Source organism: Hyperoodon ampullatus, assembly GCF_949752795.1.
Source record: "Hyperoodon ampullatus genome assembly, chromosome: 3".
In the NCBI taxonomy this organism is placed as follows: domain Eukaryota; kingdom Metazoa; phylum Chordata; class Mammalia; order Artiodactyla; family Ziphiidae; genus Hyperoodon; species Hyperoodon ampullatus.
Window position 1 is genome coordinate 105,516,456 of NC_136916.1, and position 19,596 is coordinate 105,536,051.

The 19,596-nt window shown below is 44.6% G+C and overlaps 1 protein-coding gene across 2 annotated transcripts; it reads right to left on the reverse strand.

Annotated features, from left to right (window-relative positions):
* Window positions 1–685: 685 nt before the first annotated feature.
* HAUS4 (HAUS augmin like complex subunit 4) lies at window positions 686–6,879 on the reverse strand (the record flags this gene model as incomplete). 2 transcript variants are annotated; one of them, XM_079700419.1, is made up of 9 exons in its annotated part: window positions 686–1,153; window positions 1,305–1,373; window positions 1,735–1,865; window positions 2,005–2,150; window positions 3,031–3,127; window positions 4,498–4,632; window positions 4,974–5,105; window positions 5,195–5,337; window positions 6,813–6,879. In XM_079700419.1, 9 exons carry the CDS (start codon window positions 6,865–6,867, stop codon window positions 970–972), a joined length of 1,092 nt encoding a protein of 363 aa, XP_079556545.1. In that variant the 3' UTR covers window positions 686–969. The 2 variants fall into 2 exon arrangements, with proteins under 2 accessions (XP_079556545.1, XP_079556546.1); XM_079700420.1 differs by lacking the exon at window positions 4,498–4,632 and having other exon boundaries at window positions 6,813–6,867.
* Between the last annotated feature and the right edge of the window lie 12,717 nt (window positions 6,880–19,596).

Genomic DNA, 19,596 nt, shown 5'->3' on the forward strand with positions numbered 1-19,596 from the left:
AACCACACCAGAGGGAAGCAGGAACACAAATGCCTCGTGTCCTTTCCTGTAACCGAGCTGGATGCCCTGCTACTTTATCATACCCGCCCCACTAAGAGCCACAGTGACAGAATAGTTCCCTATCCATCTGAGCATCTAGCACTCCTCTGGAGACTATAGTTCTTCAAGAGCAAGACCAGTTTTAATCCACTTCTGCTAAGAACGAAGCCTCTAAGACCCCACATGGGACTTCCCTGGTGGCGCAGTGGTTAAGAATCCACCTGCCAATGCAGGGGGCACTGGTTCAAGCCCTGGTCTGGGAAGATCCCGCGTGCTGCAGAGCAACTAAGCCCATGTGCCACAACTACTGAGCCCACGTGCTACAACTACCGGAGCCCGCGTGCCTAGAGCCCGTGCTCAACAAGAGAAGCCACTGCAATGAGAACCCCGCTCACCGCAAGTAGAGAAAGACCGAGCACAGCAACGAAGACCCAACACAGCCAAAAATAAATTAATTAATTTAAAAAAAAAAGAAAGACTCCACGTGGGTGGGCTGGCCCTTAAAACCTCTCCCCCTTACGGATCCATCTCTATTTGGATCCACTCAGTTCCCCTCCTTATCCATATAGCCTTTTTTTTTTTCCATATAGCCTTTGATATTCTTTTTTTATCTTTGCCCAAAGGAAAATGACTAAAATCCTCAGATACAACATTATCACTTTATTCAGGAGATAATCAAGTATGATACAGGGCTGACACTGACAAATAGCTGTACAGAAAATTATACAAATCTGTTACATTTGCTAGAAGAGACTCTCATTGTAAACAAGGAAGAAAAACCAGGAGGGTGCCTAAAGGACTGCAGTGTTTTGAGCAAGTGTCCCCACGCTCCCTTGAGTGAAGGTGGGCTCAGGTGGAAGTGGCCCTTCCAGCAGGAAGAGGAGGAGGCAGCCCCTATGCAGAAGCTGAGCCTCCTGGCCCCGGCCACACTCAGCGGCAGGCCTTGTTGAACTCCTGGAGGGCCCAGCGCTTGTTCTCAGTTGCCTGCTTGAGTTGGGTGTACTCTTTCACCAGCCTGTCAAACTCCTCCCCGAGGACCTCATAGGTGTTCAGGACCTGTCGGGACTTCTCCATGTCCTGCTGTTGTAGGTGAATGGCCCCCTCCAAACGGTCCCTAAAAGCTCAGGCACAGAAGATACAATATAAGGATCTGGTTCCTCAGAAAGTACACGAGAATGAGAAGGCACTAAAATGAATGAGTCTGGAGGGTGGAGGGTATGGGGACCAGCTCTGAATAGCTGCGTCAGGCTCTTGGGAGTTCTCACCTAATGAGACGATGAACTTCCACTTTCTCATCAGTGTAAGTGTCAGACAAAATCTTGAGCTCTTCCATCCTGACCGAGGGAAGAAAGAAATGTCAAGCTGAGGATCCCTGACAGCAGCAGACTTAGGAATGGGACACAGGACCTGCCAATGGTCAAGGTCCTGTGTTGAGCAGTGACAGGATAAACAAGGTCATTCCAAATTCCTGAGCAATTTAGCTCACAGTAAACCACCTATTTTAGAGGGCTTTAAAATAAAAGACCCAAGAATGTTGACAGCTTTAGAGTAATCCAAAGGCTAATACTGCTGTGTGACATTTACTGAACACCCACAGGGTGCCAGGCATGACGGAGACGAAAGAGATGAGGGCGAGGGTTGGAGCGGGTGGTGTATGAGATGGAGTCCCTCAGATCCGCGGCGCTCACAGCTCACCGCAGCTTAAGGATCATGGCGCTGCACTTGACCTCCAGGTACTGGGCATTGATACGGTCCAGCTCAGACTGAGTCTTCAGCCGGTGCTCCTGAAGAAGCCTCTGCAGCAAGGCCAGGCAGCGGAGAAGCACCTGAGCACCCGGGAGGCAGAAGCAAGAGGGCGGCCACGGAAGAGAGTAGAAAAGAAAGCAGATCAGAAATCCCTGGCTTCCCCAGAGGTGCCCCTGGGGTCAGGGTGAAAAAGGAGGCCATCCCACCGCCCTGCCAAACCTGGGAGTAGGTGGCACTCTTCTTCTCCAGGAGCACCATCTGCTCCTTCTGCTGGCTCTTGGCATCCTGGCACTGCTGCTTCTCACCCACCAGGACCTCTGCGAGGTTCCATACCTTTGCTGCCTTCAGGGTTTCAGTGTCTGAATCTGGGCAGAGACAGAGCGCTGGATAGGAAAACCCTAATTGTTCCTGCCCTTTGAAGGCCATGTTTCAGTGCCCCTATCCGATATCTAACCCTACAAATTCTGTCTTCCTCCAGGTTTTCTTCTGATGGCCTGGTAAAAACAGCCCAGTTCTCTTACTTTCCAGATTTGGCCCTTAATTCTTTTTTATTAATCTTTTTGTAAAAACTATTTATTTATTTATGGCTGTGTTGGGTCTTTTATATTTTTTTAGTTTATTTATTATTTTTGGCCGCATTGGGTCTTCGTTGCTGTTCGTGGGCTTTCTCTAGTTGCACTGAGCAGGGGCTACTCTTCATTGCAGTGTGCGGGCTTCTCATTCTGGTGGCTTCTCCTGTTGCGGAGCATGGGCTCTAGATGCGTGGGCTTCAGTAGTTGTGGCGCACGGGTTCTAGAGCACAGGCTCGGTAGTTGTGGCACGGGCTTAGTTGCTCCACGGCATGTGGGACCTTCCCGGACCAGGGCTCAAACCCGTGCCCCCTGCATTGGCAGGTGGATTCTTAACCACTGCGCCACCAGGGAAGCCCTGGCCCTTAACTCTTAAATCATAGAAATAAAGAGAAGGTCAACTCCTATTAACCTGAATTGTACTCCCTATTTCATTCTGATTCTCTTAAGAACCAACTATCTTTCCCTGCAGCAAGAGGATGCTGCCACTTTGCTGAATAAAAGAAGTCCGTACAAAATTTCTTGCTTTTATTCCACCAGCAAGGAAACAAACAAGTGAACATTTCCAACGCTTCTCAGCTTCTGTCCCAAATCTAAAATTCAAACACATTATTCTCAAAAGAGAAGACCAGGAGCCCTGAAGGCCAGCCATGAACAGAACACAGCCAGCACACACCTGAACTGGGATTGTGGTAGCAGAGCAGAGTGAAACATTTCTTCTTGAGCTGCTCCTCCACCTCAAGCAGGAGTCGGGCTCTCATCCACACAAAATCCTACAGCCACAGAAGTGAAAAGAGAGATGCAGACAGACTGTTGGAACTAGAACGATCCAGTCAATGAATATGTGATGACTAACAATCTCAATGATAACCAAAGAAAATGCATCAAGAGACATCAGGGAGATTAATTTTTAACCTATCAAATTAGCAAAGAATACAATGACTGTCAAGATCCCATGTTGATGAAAATGTGGGGACCTAGGTGCACTGGGAGTTCCTCTCTGGACAGCAGTTTGGCAATATGTACCAGTGTGTTCTATGTGTGTAGCCTGTGACCTGGTGATCCCACTTCAAGCACTAACACTCAGAAAATAATCATACAAAGACACGTATGAACTAGCATATTCCTATCGGTGTGGTTTCTACCAGCAAAAATGTGGAAATAACCTTAAATTAATATCCATCAATAAGGTTAAGCAAATTATGCTACATCCATACAATGGAATTCTATCTGTAATTTAAACTGATGATATAACAAGGACTCTGAGCACTAACTATGTGCCTGGACACTGCTGAGAGTGCCTTAGGAAGGTGGGAGGGATAAATTAGGAGGTTGGGATTAACAATATACACACTACTATATATAAAATAGATAACCAACAAGGACCTACTGTATAGCACAGGGAACTCTACTCAATATTTTGTAATAACCTATAAGGGAAAAGAATCTGAAAAAGAATAGATATAGGGGCTTCCCTGGTGGCGAAGTGGTTGAGAGCCCGCCTGCCGATGCAGGGGACACGGGTTCGTGCCCCGGTCTGGGAAGATCCCGCATGCCGCGGAGCGGCTGGGCCCGTGAGCCATGGCCGCTGAGCCTGCGCGTCCGGAGCCTGTGCTCCGCAACGGGAGAGGCCACAACAGCGCGAGGCCCACATACCGCAAAAAAAAAAAAAAAAAAAAGAATAGATATAAATATACATATAACTGAATCACTTTGCTGTACGCCTGAAACTAACACAATATTGTAAATTAACTACACTTCAATTTAAAAAAAAAAGAGTGCTTTAGGAGGTATCATCTTATTTACAATTATTTGAAAAGTAATATATATACCTTAAAATAATCATATACTTGAAAAAAGTCCAAAATATATTGTGAAAACAGATTATACTCTCTATACAGGTATGGAAGGTATAATACTATTTATGTCAAGCTGTATATAATAATACTGCATTTATTTCTAGATTTAGTATCTCAGCTTTTACTTTCTTTCTTGTAATGTCTTTCTTATTCACTTGAGTTTGACCACCATGAACATGTTTCATTTTTATAGAAACAATAAAGCTTAACCAAAAAATGTTTAAATATATGGGAGAAATTAAGCCATTTCCCTTCTTTGGTCCCAATATCTGGCCCCCGCCAACCTCTGAGGGTGGCATGAGCTCCAGAAGGTCCACCTTCTCCAGCCCAAGCAGTGGGGGCACCTCCCTCTCTTGGCTGGGACCTAAGAGCTGTGTCAGCTCAGTCACGAGCAGCCGCTGTTCAAGGGTCTCATGAAACTGAGAGAGAGAATAAAAAAACAAAAAGAAGTTACTACAAAACTTCCCCCACCCCACCTCCTCCATCCTCACAAACCAGTTTTTCACACATCTTCCAAGTCCTCAAACGTGTCATCCCCTTCGGATAACTTCCCAGCTGCCAGTACTTTCTCCTGTCAATCTTTCTTTTCAAAACCCTGACAACACAGCCACCTCTTCCCCATAACTACAGTCCCTTTCTTTCTTGATAACCATTACTCAAAGCTCCTACTTCCCCCGGATCATAGAATCAGTTGAAGCCACAGCTGGTCTGGTCATTCCTACAGCTGGTACCAAGGCCTACTTCATCTCTCCTGCCTCACCTTTTTGTCCTCAGAAGTTAAATTTCTGTCTTGTGTCTTCACATAGTAGTCCACAAGCAGCTCTTGAATGACTCTCTGTAAAATTTCAGACCTTAACCACGTTGTCTTATGCAATCGAACTTCCTTCCACGCCTAGAAACCAAAAAAATCCCAGGTAGGAACCCCTCTTTCTCAGAAGATATTTCCTTCCTCCCTATTAGCCCTTCTCCCAGGGCCCTTACCTGAGCCTGCTCCTTTGCCAGTGTGAGGCTTAAGCCACTCTCATCCATGTGTTGTGAGAGACTCAGCAGCAGTTTGCTGAAGTGTGGGTTCTGTAATAGGTCCTCTTCACTCAGGTTACAAGGAGGAAGCTGTTTGCTGCACACTTAAAGGGATGTCCCCCATAGGGACCAAAAAGCAAAGACAGTATGGACTCAATTTATATAACTACGCATAACTCTTAGCTTAATACTCACTTCCAAAAAACCCCTAGGTTTTTGGTAGGGAAATTTTCTAAATCGAATGAAAATTTTAAGAAAATCAAAAAATAGGGAATTCCCAGGCGGTCCAGTGGTAAGGACCCTGTGCTTTCGCTGCCGAGGGCCCGGGGTTCAATCCCTGGTCAAGGAACTAAGATCCCACAAGCCCTGTGGCGTGGCCAAAAAAGAAAGAAAGAAAGAAAAAAATCCACAAATAAACTAGAGGCAATACTCAAAGTAACAAGCATTTATATTATATACAAGGACATTAATCAAATATTAGGGAATGAGTCTTAAAAAAACTAAGATCTTAGAAAATGGAAATGCAGTTGGAAAATATTAGACAAAGAGAATCAAGAATAAGGGACTCTGGTATACCACGGTACCTAAAATGCCTCATTCACACAGAATACCTAGAGCTCTTGAGGAAGGAAAAAAAAAAAAAAACACATGTAAAGTTCCCTCTTTGTATGTGATCTCTAGTCGCATAAGCAATACTGAGAGAAGGTATATTCTTAACAGTAAAAAAAAAATTTAACTAACCAAATTCTCCTTATTGTAAATAGACTGAGTAACCCATGTGGGTGCAGAACAGCACATGCATGAGAAAAAGTGCAAGAAGTCAGGATCCACTGTTTATTCCATATGCTCAAAGGGTTTTTTTTCCATCTCTTTTCCCACGTGCTTTCTGCTGAGGTCTTCTGTTTTACTCCCACTTACCAAACACTTACATTTTCATTCTTTGGACCATCATACCAGAGTCCTTTTAGAGAATAAGAAATCTCTCTTTTTTTTCCCCCAAGGCATTGAAAGATCACTATGGAAATGGTCAAAATACAGAAGATTCAAGTTTTTGAAGGATTCAAGAAAGGATTTGAGATATGCAAAGAATTCAAGATATGGAAGGATCTGAGATTTTGGAGGACAAGATATGAGAAAATTCAAGACACAGGTAGGAAGGTAGCTTTCAAAAGTTCACTGGCCACGCTCATCTTCAGGATATGCTTGCTAACTCAGCATGGGAGCATCTTGAAATTTTAGTCTATTGTACTAGCAGGTACCGAACAGGAGTCAGTATAATCTGTCTGCCAATAAGAGAGTGTTTAAGAACCTTCAAGTATTCTAGTTTCTCTAGAAAGTTAGGCTTCTGTGCGAGAAACCATACTGGTGAACATTATAAATCCTTTTTTAATTTTTTTGGCAACGTCGCATGGCATCTCAGTTCCCCAACCAGGGGATGAACCCAGGCCATGGCAGTGAAAGCGCCGAATCCTAACCACTGGACCACCAGGGAATTCCCCCTTTTTATTATAGACAACAAGACCCTAGATAAGACTTCTCTGGATAAGTCCTCAAACCTCTTTCAAATGGCTACCCTTACCTTGTTGGAGTATTTCCATCCCTTCTCCAGATGAGCAGAAATCCCCGGATGCCATCTGCTTTTCTTGTGATTCTTATCTGTCCAACTGAGTAAAAGAAACAAAAAGATAAATAAACTGGCTTGGCTGCTCAAGAGAGACAACTACCTTGGGTTCAAATTTCCGTCATCTACAAGCTGGGGAGGAGAAACACCTCTTACAGGGCGGGGACTATGTCACACACCCTGGGTCCTGTCTGAAAAGGAGCCTCCTTGGGAAAGAAAACTTTCCAATTCACTAGTCTAAACAGGAGGATGGCCCCCGCCCCCCACCATTATGTCTAAGGTTAAAACTGAGCTGCTGCTTTCTAGTTATGAGTGAACTGGGAAAAGGGGGGAAAACATCCAGGTCTGCTTTTTTCTCCAGTCAAATCACTCAGCTATCAAATTCCACAATAGTTTCTTGTGCTTCTTTAACATGTCCTTTCATCTGAGATCTGTTGGTAGTTTTTGATCATTAACTCTAGAAACACCCTTCTGGAGTGACGAATCATTCCATACTTGAACAAACACAACTGGTTTTCACATCACAGCGTTAGTAAAGAGCACCTGGAGGAAAGAGCATGACAAGACTGACAGGGAGGTCAGGGCCAGAAGAGGAACTCAGAGGTGTATTAATGCGTCTGAGGCCGGGAGGACGACGTGAGCCGTCGGTGTTTTGCCAGAACACGGAGTACTGAAAAGAATGACATCAACACAAAAGGGCAGTAAAGATGGGCACAGTTTGGACTCTGTGGAGACAAAATTTTTCCCTTGACATGACTTCCTATTTTCTTCTTTCTTTGCTCCACCCCCTCCTCTCTGCAAAGTATCAAACTCCAAAGGGAAGCTGAGCCTCCCAGAGCAGAACAGACATAGCTTACTATGATTTAACACTTCATGTTCACAGAACATTTGGTTTACTCCCTGGTTTTATAAGTAACATCAAAGTAACTACTCATTTGTGTTGTAACATGGTCTAGAGGGGGACGTAGCTGAGGTAACAGAATGCTAAGACTTAATTTGCGGCTCAGCCGTTGCTTCTGTGCGAATTTAAGGGAATTGATTTTTTGTGCCAAACTTTTCCCCACCTGCAAAACTGAGATAACGATTCCTGCCTTGGACGAGACATTACGAATTAATAACACAATCGACTTGTCAACAAAAGCCACTACTTAGTGTTTTAGCATTCTGTTTATCACGGATCTAAGCCTGCAAATAAATTTTGCAGGGAAACTTCGCCCACGGAAATGAGGACCAACCCAAATTTCAAAAAAAGTCAGCTGTTCTTCCCTCCCTAGGGGAAGTGCCCACTTGGGGTTTTTTAGGGTGCTTTCCTTTACCCTTTTAAAGTGCTACAGGGCGTGAACGGTGGCGGCAATCAGGCTCGATTCTCCACCCTTTGCACTCAGACGTGTTAAAACGGTGATACAAGGACCGAAGCATTTAAATGTTGACTCAGGCATCTTTTAAATTCTTAGATCTGTCTTTACACGCTGCACTGAACGTTAAATTGATTTTACAGGTATTTTCACAAGATGTGACCTTTACAGGGCCCGAGATGAATCAAAATGCGGCGCGGGCTCTCCAGCGCCTACTTTCCTTCCGTCTGGGCAGTCAAGGATTCCCAAGGCCGAGGGCGGTCTCGGCGACCGGATACCCGGGACTGGCCAGCTTGACCCTCCCAGCGCTCCTCCTCCCCGCAGCGCCGCCCGCCGACCCTCCGGGGCAAACCTGCACAGCGTGGGCAGCTGAAGCTCCCGAGGCAGTGCCGAGGGGGCTGGGGCGCGCAAGCCGGCGGCGGCAACACCCGGCCCCCGGCCGCGCCCGGGCTCCGGAACCTCTCCCTCGGGCCGGGCGCAGGGGTTGCGGGAAGCTAGGCCGGGGAAGACCGCGCGGGGACGTCGGGGGAGGGGAAAAGGCCGAAAGCTCACCGGAGGCAGTGGTAGGGGGCGGGGCCCCGCTCGAGGCGGGAACGCAGACTCCGCCCTCCGCCTCGCTCGCGCCCTTAGACCCCAACGGCCGGAAGACTGGGTGTTCGGAATCCGGGCTGGGAAAGGGAGACGTTGTAGGCAGACTTCTTTGCCCTTTCTCCTGGGTACCTTCCCCCATGTTGAGGGAAGAAGTTGAGAAGATGGTAATAATTGCCGGCTTCTACTGAGGGCCCACGATGAGTCAGACTATGCCAAGAGTTTTACTTGCCTTGCCCCGCCCCGTTTAGTTCTTAGAGTGTCCTACGAGGAAGTCACTATCATACCCATTTTACAGAGGGGAAGACTAAAGCGCAAAGAGGTTATGTGGCTTGCTCAAGGTCGCGGCTTGCAGAGTGTAAACCTGACCCAAGGACCCTCTGAACCTTCCCAGACCTGCCGCCCACCCCGACCCTGTCTGCAAGTCTCCTTGGTCAGGCGCTGCCAGCCCTGCCCCTTGGGTGGGCTTCCCATCCAATTTCCTCCCCCTGGCTCCTCCTTTGCCCTCTCCTTTACCTCTCATCCTTCACCAAAACCCCTGTCTTCTTTTTTTAGACCATGTGGACATTTATTGTTTGCTTAACCAGAAGTCTGGAGCTGGGGGTCCTAAGGCTTCTTAGTAGCTCCCTGGTATCAAGGTTGTTTGCAGTTCTCTTCGCAATCCCCTCATGGTCAAAAGGTGGCTTCAGAAGTTCAAGGAGTACATCCTCTCAACACATTCCAAGCAAGACGGAAGGGGAAGAGCCTTCTTCCTGTAATAGTCAAGGAAGAAAATCTTTCCCAGAAGCACCCAGCAGACTTTCCCATATGTCTTATTGTCAGGTTGGGTCACCTGCCCACCCCTAGACCAGTGAGCTGGATGTCTTACATTTGCCCCCCAGATCCACCTTCTGTTCTTCAACCTATGTAGAAGGTAAGGACTACCTCAGGACTTCAGCGTTCCCATATTCCCTGACTGGTATCAGCCAGTGGGGGATCCCAGCAGGAGGTGGGAGGGAGAGAAGACAGCGATGGGAGGAGGAGGACAATTCCCCTGACTTCCTCTCTGGCCTTGACCTCAGGCTGACTATGGACTTTGACCAAAGGTCATTGCTCCTCTCAGGGGGATCTCCCCACCTCTCTCTGTCTTAACCCCCACCCACCCTTTTTTCAAAGTCGACTGGAATTAGGTGAATTATTTTTAAAATATTTGATGCTAAGTAAATTGCACCAAGGTTATGAAATCTCTTGCATCAGAGAAGCAGATAGTCTGGGGTAGAGGGAAAAGAATCTCAGGGCTAGATGTGCTGGGTGGAAGAGAGTTTAACCTTTTCTTTTGGTACCAACTAGAGAATTCTGCTAGCAATATATAGGGAAATAGGGTGATTCGGTGCAGAAATTTTTTACCCCTGGTCATCTTGTCAACTGCCACCTTTCATGCTTAATGTTAAAGTGCTGTCATTTTCTAAGGCTTTTAAAGATCATTTATGCTTCCTCAGTTCTGTAGTGCAGCGTCATTAAATATCAGGCATAATGTCCTTAGCAAACAGCACTTGGAACAAAATAGCAAGCATGCTTTGGTGACTCAGAGCTGATCAGAAATCTACTGAAATTTCATGTCTCATAGTTGCCAAATTTTCTAAAATGGTACTACAGAGCTTTGGCTAAGCAGCTCTAAAGTACTGGGGGAATGAGGAGGTGAAGGGCACAGAGGCCTGTCTTCAGGTAAGAGGGCAGAGGGGAGAGCCTTGGGAAGCCTTGAATTGGATCAAGCCTTCACATGCAATTATCTGTTCCATCTCTGTCTCTAACAAACTGTGTGACCTTGGGTTTCCAGTTCCTTATCTGTCAAAAGGAAGAACTAACATATTTCTAGCTCCTCCAATCTCACAGTGTTGATGTAATGATCAAATGAGATAATGGCTGAGATAATGCTTTGGAAAGACTATCAAAGTGAGGTGTTTTACAACTGACACTTATTAAGTGCCTTGGGAGAGACACAAAGATAAATAGGACTCAGTCCCTGCCCTGAAGAAGTTCATAATCTAGTTCAGAAGATAAAACATACATATGAAAAGCAAACAGTACATGGCAGCAAAAAGGTGTCAAAGGAGCAGTTTAGAATATAAATACCAGAGAAACTTGAAGAAGGTACAGAACTCTTTCTGCAGGAATGGATAGGGAAGACTCTGAAATAAATCTTCTCTTAGCTGGGCCTGAAAGGAGAGGAAATTTGGATCATTTCGAATGGAGGAAACATCCCAGCAAGTGGAGGCAGAGACAAGGAGTCCAAGCTGCATCCTGGGTCCAAGAGGAGACCAGACCAGGTGAAGTGAAAGACTTCACAGGCCAGTTCTACTTAAGACGAGAAAGTTGAGCCTATAGACCATCCTGGCAGCTAAGACTGCAGCGGAATACCGAAAAAGGATCTTACAATTGACACCATCTGGTATCCTTGAGCAAGAAAGAATTGCAAGAGAGGCCCTAGAATTCATTCTCTTTCTCTCTCCCCATCCCTCCCTCCCTCTCTATCTCTTTGCTCTGGATTTTTTTAAAAACAGCTTTATTGAGGTATTTTGGTATACAATAGTTAAAGTGTACTGTTCATTAAGGTTTTTGTTTTGTTTCGCGGTACGCGGGCCTCTCCCGTTGCGGAGCACAGGCTCCGGACGCGCAGGCTCAGCGGCCATGGCTCACGGGCCGAGCAGCTCCGCGGCATGTGGGATCTTCCCAGACCGGGGCACGAACCCGTGTGCCCTGCATCAGCAGGCGGACTCTCAACCACTGCGCCACTAGGGAAGCCCTGTTCATTAAGTTCTGACATAACTACACATCTGTGAAACCATCACCGCAATCAACATAGTGAACAGAGCCGTCATTCCCTAAGTGATTACTTGTGCCCCTTTGTAATTCCTCTCTCGGCCCCTCGCCACCACTGATCTGCTTTCTGTCACTGTAGATTAGTTTGCACTTTCTAGAATTTTATATAAATGGAATCAAATAAAGATGTACTCTTTTTTTTTTGTCTGCCTTCTTTTACTCAGCATAGTTAATTTTGAGTTTTATCCATGTTGTTGCTACTCTCAATAATTCCTTTTTTTTCAGTTCATCTTTTTATTGTTGAGAAGTGCTACAGAATCCTCTTTAAAACCTTAATTTGTTTGGGTTTGTATTTAAGGAGGTGCTTCCTCCATGACCCCAAGGTACCTATCTCGGTGCTTGGCATACAGAGGCGCTTATTTGTTGAAAGGATGAATTTTTGACCACCCCACAGTGCTAATACCTTATATAGTTCTGTTTGTTCTGTGGGTTGCTTGGCCTTTATAGGCCTGTCTCTTCATCACTGTTGTTCATCTCACCTTCTGCTATACCATATGCAAAATACAATCGCCCACTTCTTAAATGTTCTTTAATGATAAAGCCACGAACATGCTCAAGTATTCCTGAGCTAGACTCTGGTGGAGGAGGGGGTGTTAGGGGGGAGGTGGAGAAAGATAAATTAGGCATAACTCCTGTTCACAATCTAGCTCTACCTTCTTGAAGACATTGCTCTTGACTGAGTATTCAAAAAAATATTCACATATGTTTTAACGATAATAAATGTAAATGGGAGTCTGAGAAAAAGTCTACTTAGCCTTTCAGACTTGGGCCATTCCTTTGCTGCATTGTTTAGAATTGCAGAGAAGAATGGAGATTTGCTGAGAATATTGCAGGGACTCTGCCTCCCATACCCTAGCCAGGAAGCAAAACGCTGCTCCAAAGATAGAGATTTCGGGTGAGCATTTAGGATTCTACTTATCAAACTAATGGAAAGTTTTGAGTAGAATATTTTCTCCCACTGAAAATTTGGGCTTACATAACCCGTTTCAAAGCTAGGACATTAAAATAGCCATTGAATTATGGAACCATGCTTAACTAAGCAGTTGTTTAGGAAAAAAAATTTTTAAAGCCATACCACTTTGGGGAATTCCCTGGTAGCCTAATGGTTAGGATTCAGTGGTTTCACTGTGGAGGCCCGGGTTCGATCCCTGGTTGGGGAACCGTCCCACATGCCATGCAGCATGGCCAAAATAAAAAATAAATAAATAAAAATTAAACAAACAAACAAAGCCATACCACTTTGAAAGTATCTGAAGACAAGTAGCAGGAATACATTATGGTATTATGGACTCAGAAGCTAGTTTCAGGAATAAAAATTTTACAGCCAGTCAAGAGATTTCAGAATTATTTTCAAGGGTGTTCACTGGAAAATGAAGTTATTCAGAGCCACAACTATTGATGATTAAGCTAGAAAATTTCATGCCCATTGTAAGTACATGATTTAAGGAGAAAACAGGTGGATAAAGAATATATGTAATCAACCTATGACATCAAATGAAAATTTTAGAACAAATGTTCATAATGTACCACTTTTGCAAACGCTTAACCCTTCCAAGGGGCTTTCAAACCCAGCGCTGTGGCTTCGAGGGTGGCCTGACTGTTCATGGAAACTTGTTATAGAAACTGGAATGAGCCTGGTTTTACTGAGATGCTGTTGTGAGCTAGGATATAAACAAGGCCTGATAGGAAATTTTGGATCTCAAAGAAAAGCTGAGAAGTTTGGCTCAAAAAATGGGACAGATTGAAACCATTTTTACCAAAGGAATATGAAACAGTTAAAGGAAATTGACTCAGAAGAAGACTCATATCATTTTGAAAAGCTAGACATGAAGCACAACGTGTTCAGTTCTTGTTATAACCGACTGAGTGTGGTGCTGTAATGTGCAAACACGTACCAGGCTGATAAAGTATTTCCCTGGGCTTTAAACTGATGATGACACTGTCTCATACTGAGCTGCATATGGAAGAGATTTTCTCCTTTAAAAATTGTGTCAGAGCCAGTGGGAGAAATAGACCTACCAAAGAGCATTTGGAGTTTCATGCTTGGAAAGAACATACACTGTAAATATTGAAACGCCTACTATGATTAAGGTGTTATGCAAAAAAAAAAAAAAAAAAAAAAGCAAAACCTTGAGGAAGTTAGCAATTTAGTATACTTTCTATATTCCATTTACCAAAGAGAAATTTTGCCAAACTAATTTATAGTATTCAACCACGGTAGCTAAGTAGATTAAGTGTTACATCTGGGTTTCCCATGACTGGGTTGCTGTATAAAAACCCAGGCACAGATATTTCTGGAATGCATGCTTTTCTTGGGCAGCATTTCAAAACTAATTTATCGGTATTTTCAAATGATTAATAATGGGAGACTCTATGGATGGGGAGCCCTTGATCATCCAAATCAAGTGTTACTGACTCACAAGTCTATGGGAGGGCTTCCCTGGTGGCGCAGTGGTTGAGAATCCGCCTGCCAATGCAGGGGACATGGGTTCAAGCCCTGGTCCGGGAAGATCTCACATGCCGCGGAGCAACTAAGCCGTGCACCACAACTACTGAGCCTGTGCTCTAGAGGCCGCGAGCCACAACTACTGAGCCCACGTGCTACAACTACTGAAGCCCGTGTGCCTAGAGCCCATGCTCCACAACAAGAGAAGCCACAACAAAGAGCAGCCCCGGCTCACCGCAACTAGAGAAAGCCCGCGCACAGCAACGAAGACCCAACGCAGCCAAAAATAAATAAATAAATTAATTAATTTTTTAAAAAAAGTCTGTGGGAGCCAGGCAGGTAATTAATGTATGAAAGGCACAGACCAAAGAGTGGTGGGGACTGTGACAAACTAAGGAGAGAATACATCAAGCAAAGGAGCAGCCATCACTCAGTTCTGACCAGTTGCTGCCATGTGGCAATGGAAGCCCGGGGTGACAGATCTTCTGATTATTCAAAAAACCTTAGAAACCCAGTTCTTTGTATATAATATCCAGATTTTTATATGAAATCTCCTGAAATGTAAATGTTGGCAACCAGTTATTTTATTCATAATAGCTTATTATTATTACAGAGGAAGTACACATGCATCGTATAAAAATGGAAAATGTAGGCCAACAACAACAGAACATATTCCCACCACTCAGAGAGCACCACTGTTAACACCTTAGTGCATATCCTTTCAGGACTTTTTTATTCATAAATATATAGACATTTTAAAAGCAAAATTATTATTGTTTTGGAACTGATATTTTATTAATGATTTTGACCTTTCCATTTCAGTAAATTTTCACCCCATCTAATCCCCTGTCCATATTAAAACATTTCCAGTTGACCACAAACACCTTTTGTAGCAATTTGTTTAAACTAACAGGGAATCCAGGACCATGCATTGTATTAGTATTGTATACCTTAAGTCTCTTTCATAGCAGTTTTGGCTTAAAAAAAAAATCACACTGACTTGCTGAAGAGAGCTGGCCAGTCGCCCTGCAGAATGCTTCACCTCCTAGATTTGTCCAGTTGCTTCCTCCTAGTGTCCATTAGTTCGTTTCTCTATCCCCAATATTTCCTGTAACTGTAAGTTATATCTAATACTTCTTTTGGGGTAGGGAGGAGCTAGAATCTATGCTAGGTTGGATTATGTATTTGCCTCATACCAGAACTGGCCTACTGGTAAGTGATACCAAGACTGTTTCCAGGAAATGAGTGATGACAGTCTGATCCCTCCAATATACAGTTACATTTTTGTCCTCAAGTTTGTAAACTGACAGTGTTACTTGGCGCTGTATGAATGTGCAGTTGTCTACCAATCATTTCACCTATGGTGTTTAACACCAATTAATAATCTTTGCTAGGATCAATAGTTTTATTAAAGTTCACAAAATGCCATTCTTCCAATTCTGTCATTCTTTCTACATTTATTAGCTGGCATTTTTTCCTTCTTCAACTAGGGTTCAAGTTAATACTATAAAAAATAAATCCCAGTGGGCCAAACTCAATGCATTTGGGGACAGGATTTAGCCAGTGGGCTGCCGCCTTCTGATCTACACTCTAAGCCAGACCGTTTTATCACTGTCACCTGTACCCTACGCATTAGGTCTCTTTGTAACACTCAATTTCTTTGCATTTGTTGACATGTTGCTTGTAATCTTCTCACCGCATTTTATGTGTGTATTTATCTCCCTGGCTGGACTGTGACCTCCTCAAGGACAGGGACTCCCCTGCAGTATATTTCCTTTGTTTCCCCTAATGAGCTCTTAAAGGTACTTTGGCGATTGCTAATCCTAATTAACAAAAAAGCACTAGTAAGAACCAAAAGTTTTCATTATTATCTCTCATGTTCCTTGGCTTTCCCACTAAAACTTGCCCTAATTATCTGTCATAGTGAAGCACTTGTCTCATTTACAGTTTAGTTATGCCCTGGGAGTCCCTGGGTGGGGGTAGTGGGGAGGGAAGAGGGGAAATAAGCTCTTTATTAGTCTTCAGAAGTTGGAGTCATTTTCCAGCTGTGTGACCTTGGGTAAGTCCCATCATCACTCAGAGTTTCTATTTCTTCATTCAGTAAAATGAGGTGCAGGGATATCTCTAAACGCACACCTCGCTTGGCTCTAACTCTCTAGGATACAAGCCTAACCAGTACCTTTTAGTAGATTTCCTCCTACCCCATCTCCCCCTGCTCCCTTCACATGGGTCAACACTATCCTTTCTAAGAGGAGAGTAGCTGAAATAATACCCACAGTGGACAGAATTTGCCTCTGATGACTTCCCGACCATCACAGTTAGACCGGTCTAATCTATATGTCCCAGGAACAGTCTGCTCAGATTTCCAAGGTCAAACCTTAGGACCTCCTTCCCAACGAGGGCCAAGCGTGGACAACAGGGCCCTCCACAAGCAATTGACACAGCAGAGGCCCAGCCTTAGGTCTTCCTTGCTGCAAGGGAGGAGAGGATGGAGAGGATTGAGATTGGTTAGACCCTTGTCCTTCTTGTGGAGTCTTGCCTTTAGGGTTCTGAATGCCCCTAGGCCAGCTCTGGGGAGAAATTAAAAAAAGAAATAAAAATGCTTCAACTCACTGCTTCTTCCCAATCCTTTTCTTGCAGTCCTGTTAGTCTCTTTTTATTCCCCCCTTCTTATTCCCTTCCATCTAGGTACAGTCTCAGGGACCTCATCCAAATGGCTTGCTGTGCCCTGAAACAGCTTTCTCTTATGTCTTCCTTGTCTGAGGATGGTCTCCAGCCTGATTATAAACGGAGTCTTACCATTTCTGTGGCCTTGAGAGCTCCAGGTGGAAGGGGAAGCAGTCAAGTCTCTAAGAAGTAATGCAGAGAACCCGCACCAGCCGGCTTATTCACAAGCCCCATTCTGGCCTGTAGCAAACAGGGCTGGCCAGAGCAAATAGCTCAAGTCTGCTGTGAAGGCCTGACCCCTGTCCGTGACTCTCATCTAAAGAGACACAAAAGGAATCCATAATTCTTCCATTTCCCCTTTCGCCGTCTCCGGCCTATTGGCTGTTGATGAAAATCAGGTGGCAAATTGGCCAAACAAGGTCCACCTGTTGCTGTATCCTTGGCAGCATCCCATGAATCTTTGAATACCAACAGGAAATAGTAAATAGAACTGCTAAGGATGAGCAATCTCCCCGTGAACAGGAAGAAGGGAAACTCTTGAGATGTGGGGTACACTTGGAACTTGCCAGTGATGCCATGTGACAGCTGGGGCTGCTCCTATGCCATGGCCTGCCTTCCCTGGGCCCGTCTTCATCAGATATTAGCACTTGTTTTTCCTCAGGAAGGAGGGAGAAGTAGCCCTAGTGGCAAGGACAGAGTCTTGGGGACCCCTCAGGGTGACAGATGAGCACAGACCTAGAAAGGAATCAGCCAGTCAGTGGCAGAGGGAGGCCAAAACCACAGTAAGAAACAAAAGATCAGAGTGACAGAGTGGACAAGACCCCCAAGAGTAAAAGAACTGAAGGGGGGCTTCCCTGGTGGGCTTCCCTGGTGGCACAGTGGTTGAGAGTCCACCTGCCGATGCAGGGGACATAGGTTCGTGCCCCGGTCCGGGAAGATCCCACATGCCGCGGAGCGGCTGGGCCCGTGAGCCATGGCCGCTGAGCCTGCGCGTCTGGAGCCTGTGCTCCGCAGCGGGAGAGGCCACAACAGTGAGAGGCCCACGTACCGCAAAAAAAAAACAACAAAAGAACTGAAGGGATGGATGTAAGGCTACACGTGCTTGCCTGCATTTCCCAGACCTGGAGCAGCCTGGTGAGAAGTTTTCCCAGTCACAGAGTCTTTGTATTCAGTTATTTAATAATAGTAGTTCAGAAGAAGCAATCCCAGCTGTAGAACACGTAATTTTGTTTCAGAACATTACCCTGCCAAAAAAAAAAAGAAAAAAAAAGTGCATTTCCCCCACTCTGGCACTCCATGGTGTGAATCTGATCTCTTACTTTCACTCAGAGGCCTCTTTTATGCAATTCCCAGGTTGGCTGGCAAAGTCATCTTAGAATCATCCCTAAATGTGGAATTTCTGTTCTCAAGAGTTATTTCCAATAAGAAATTCTAAGTGGTGGAGAATAAAGACTAAGGATCAAAGGTTATCAGATTAATTTGCCTAAAACCAATTCACCTAGAGAGTTTCAAATAAGTATTTATCAAATCTGCAGCATTTCAAAAAGATTTAGCAGATTCACCCTTTCACTTTTCACTGTTGTTGTCTGTACACCTTTGTCAACTGAGTATGCCACATGCCTGTTTGTTGAGACTATATTGGCCTTTTAACAGCAGCAATGTAGTAGACAGACCAAGGCGTCAAAATCATATTGAGCTCTGTTACAGTTTTCAAAGTATCTAATTTGGAAAACAATATTGGATTAAGAAACACAAAAAAATGATACACAAAATGTCTGTACCAATTCTATTTATTGCTGGAAACTTTAAAAAAGTTTGAAAAGTAGGTAACAGAAGAAGATATCCATAAAGGTAGGAAGCAATCTCATCATTTACAAAGTGCTGCAAATTTGATAAATTTATGCTGCTGATAACTCAGGGGTACTCTTAGATGAAAAGATATAAATCCTTGAAATACCCAAGCGTGACAAAAAAAGAACAGAACAACCCAAAAGGGAACTCAGCTTTTGGCAAACTGGTCATCAAGTGAACTTTGAGTAAACAAGTTTTTAGTGGATTAGTTTTAAGAGATATAGCCAAATTGATCAGAACCAAGTGAAAATGTTTTGCCTCTCTGGCTCCTGGAACCTCAGAGTTTGGGAGCTGTGGTGGATATAACTCTGGTTTCCTCTGAGAGGCAGCAGGTCTGGAGAGCTGAACTACTACTAATGAACCAAGTGTAAGAGTCCCCTGACGAGAGAGAGAGAGAGAGAGAGAGAGAGAGAGAGAGAAAGAGAGAGAGGGAGAGTGTGTGTGTGTGTGTGTGTGTGCACACAAATGTATACTAGAGATACAGACTAGAATCAGACCTTTAGAAAATACTGGAACCCGCCTGTGTGTGCCTGTTATGTGCTACAGCACAGGCTGCACACTTGGAAAGGCCAGTCACCCACGTCATGGCAACTGGAGGGCTCCTCCTCCACAATCCATTTGGAATGTCTTGATCTTTGGGTCTCTGGCCCTTGGAGCCCTCCCTAGAGGACTCTTCTGCCAGGGCTACAGAGTGCCTTCCTTTTCTTGGCTGGCCTCAGAGGGGCCCACTGGCCAGAGGAATTTGTCAATGGTGGTGACGGCAGCGGCAGTGACTGCATCTCAGATATACTGGGTTGGCCAAAAAGTTCGTTTGATGTTTTCTGTAAGATGGCTCTAGTAGCGCTTAGTTGTCTTTAATTTCATTTGAAACAATTTTGTTAGACTGTATTGTGACAGCTATCATATCAGTGTGCATTTTAAAAAAAAAACTTATAAAAATTGGTGTATTTTTGTGTAGCCATTTTAGTATTGAAGA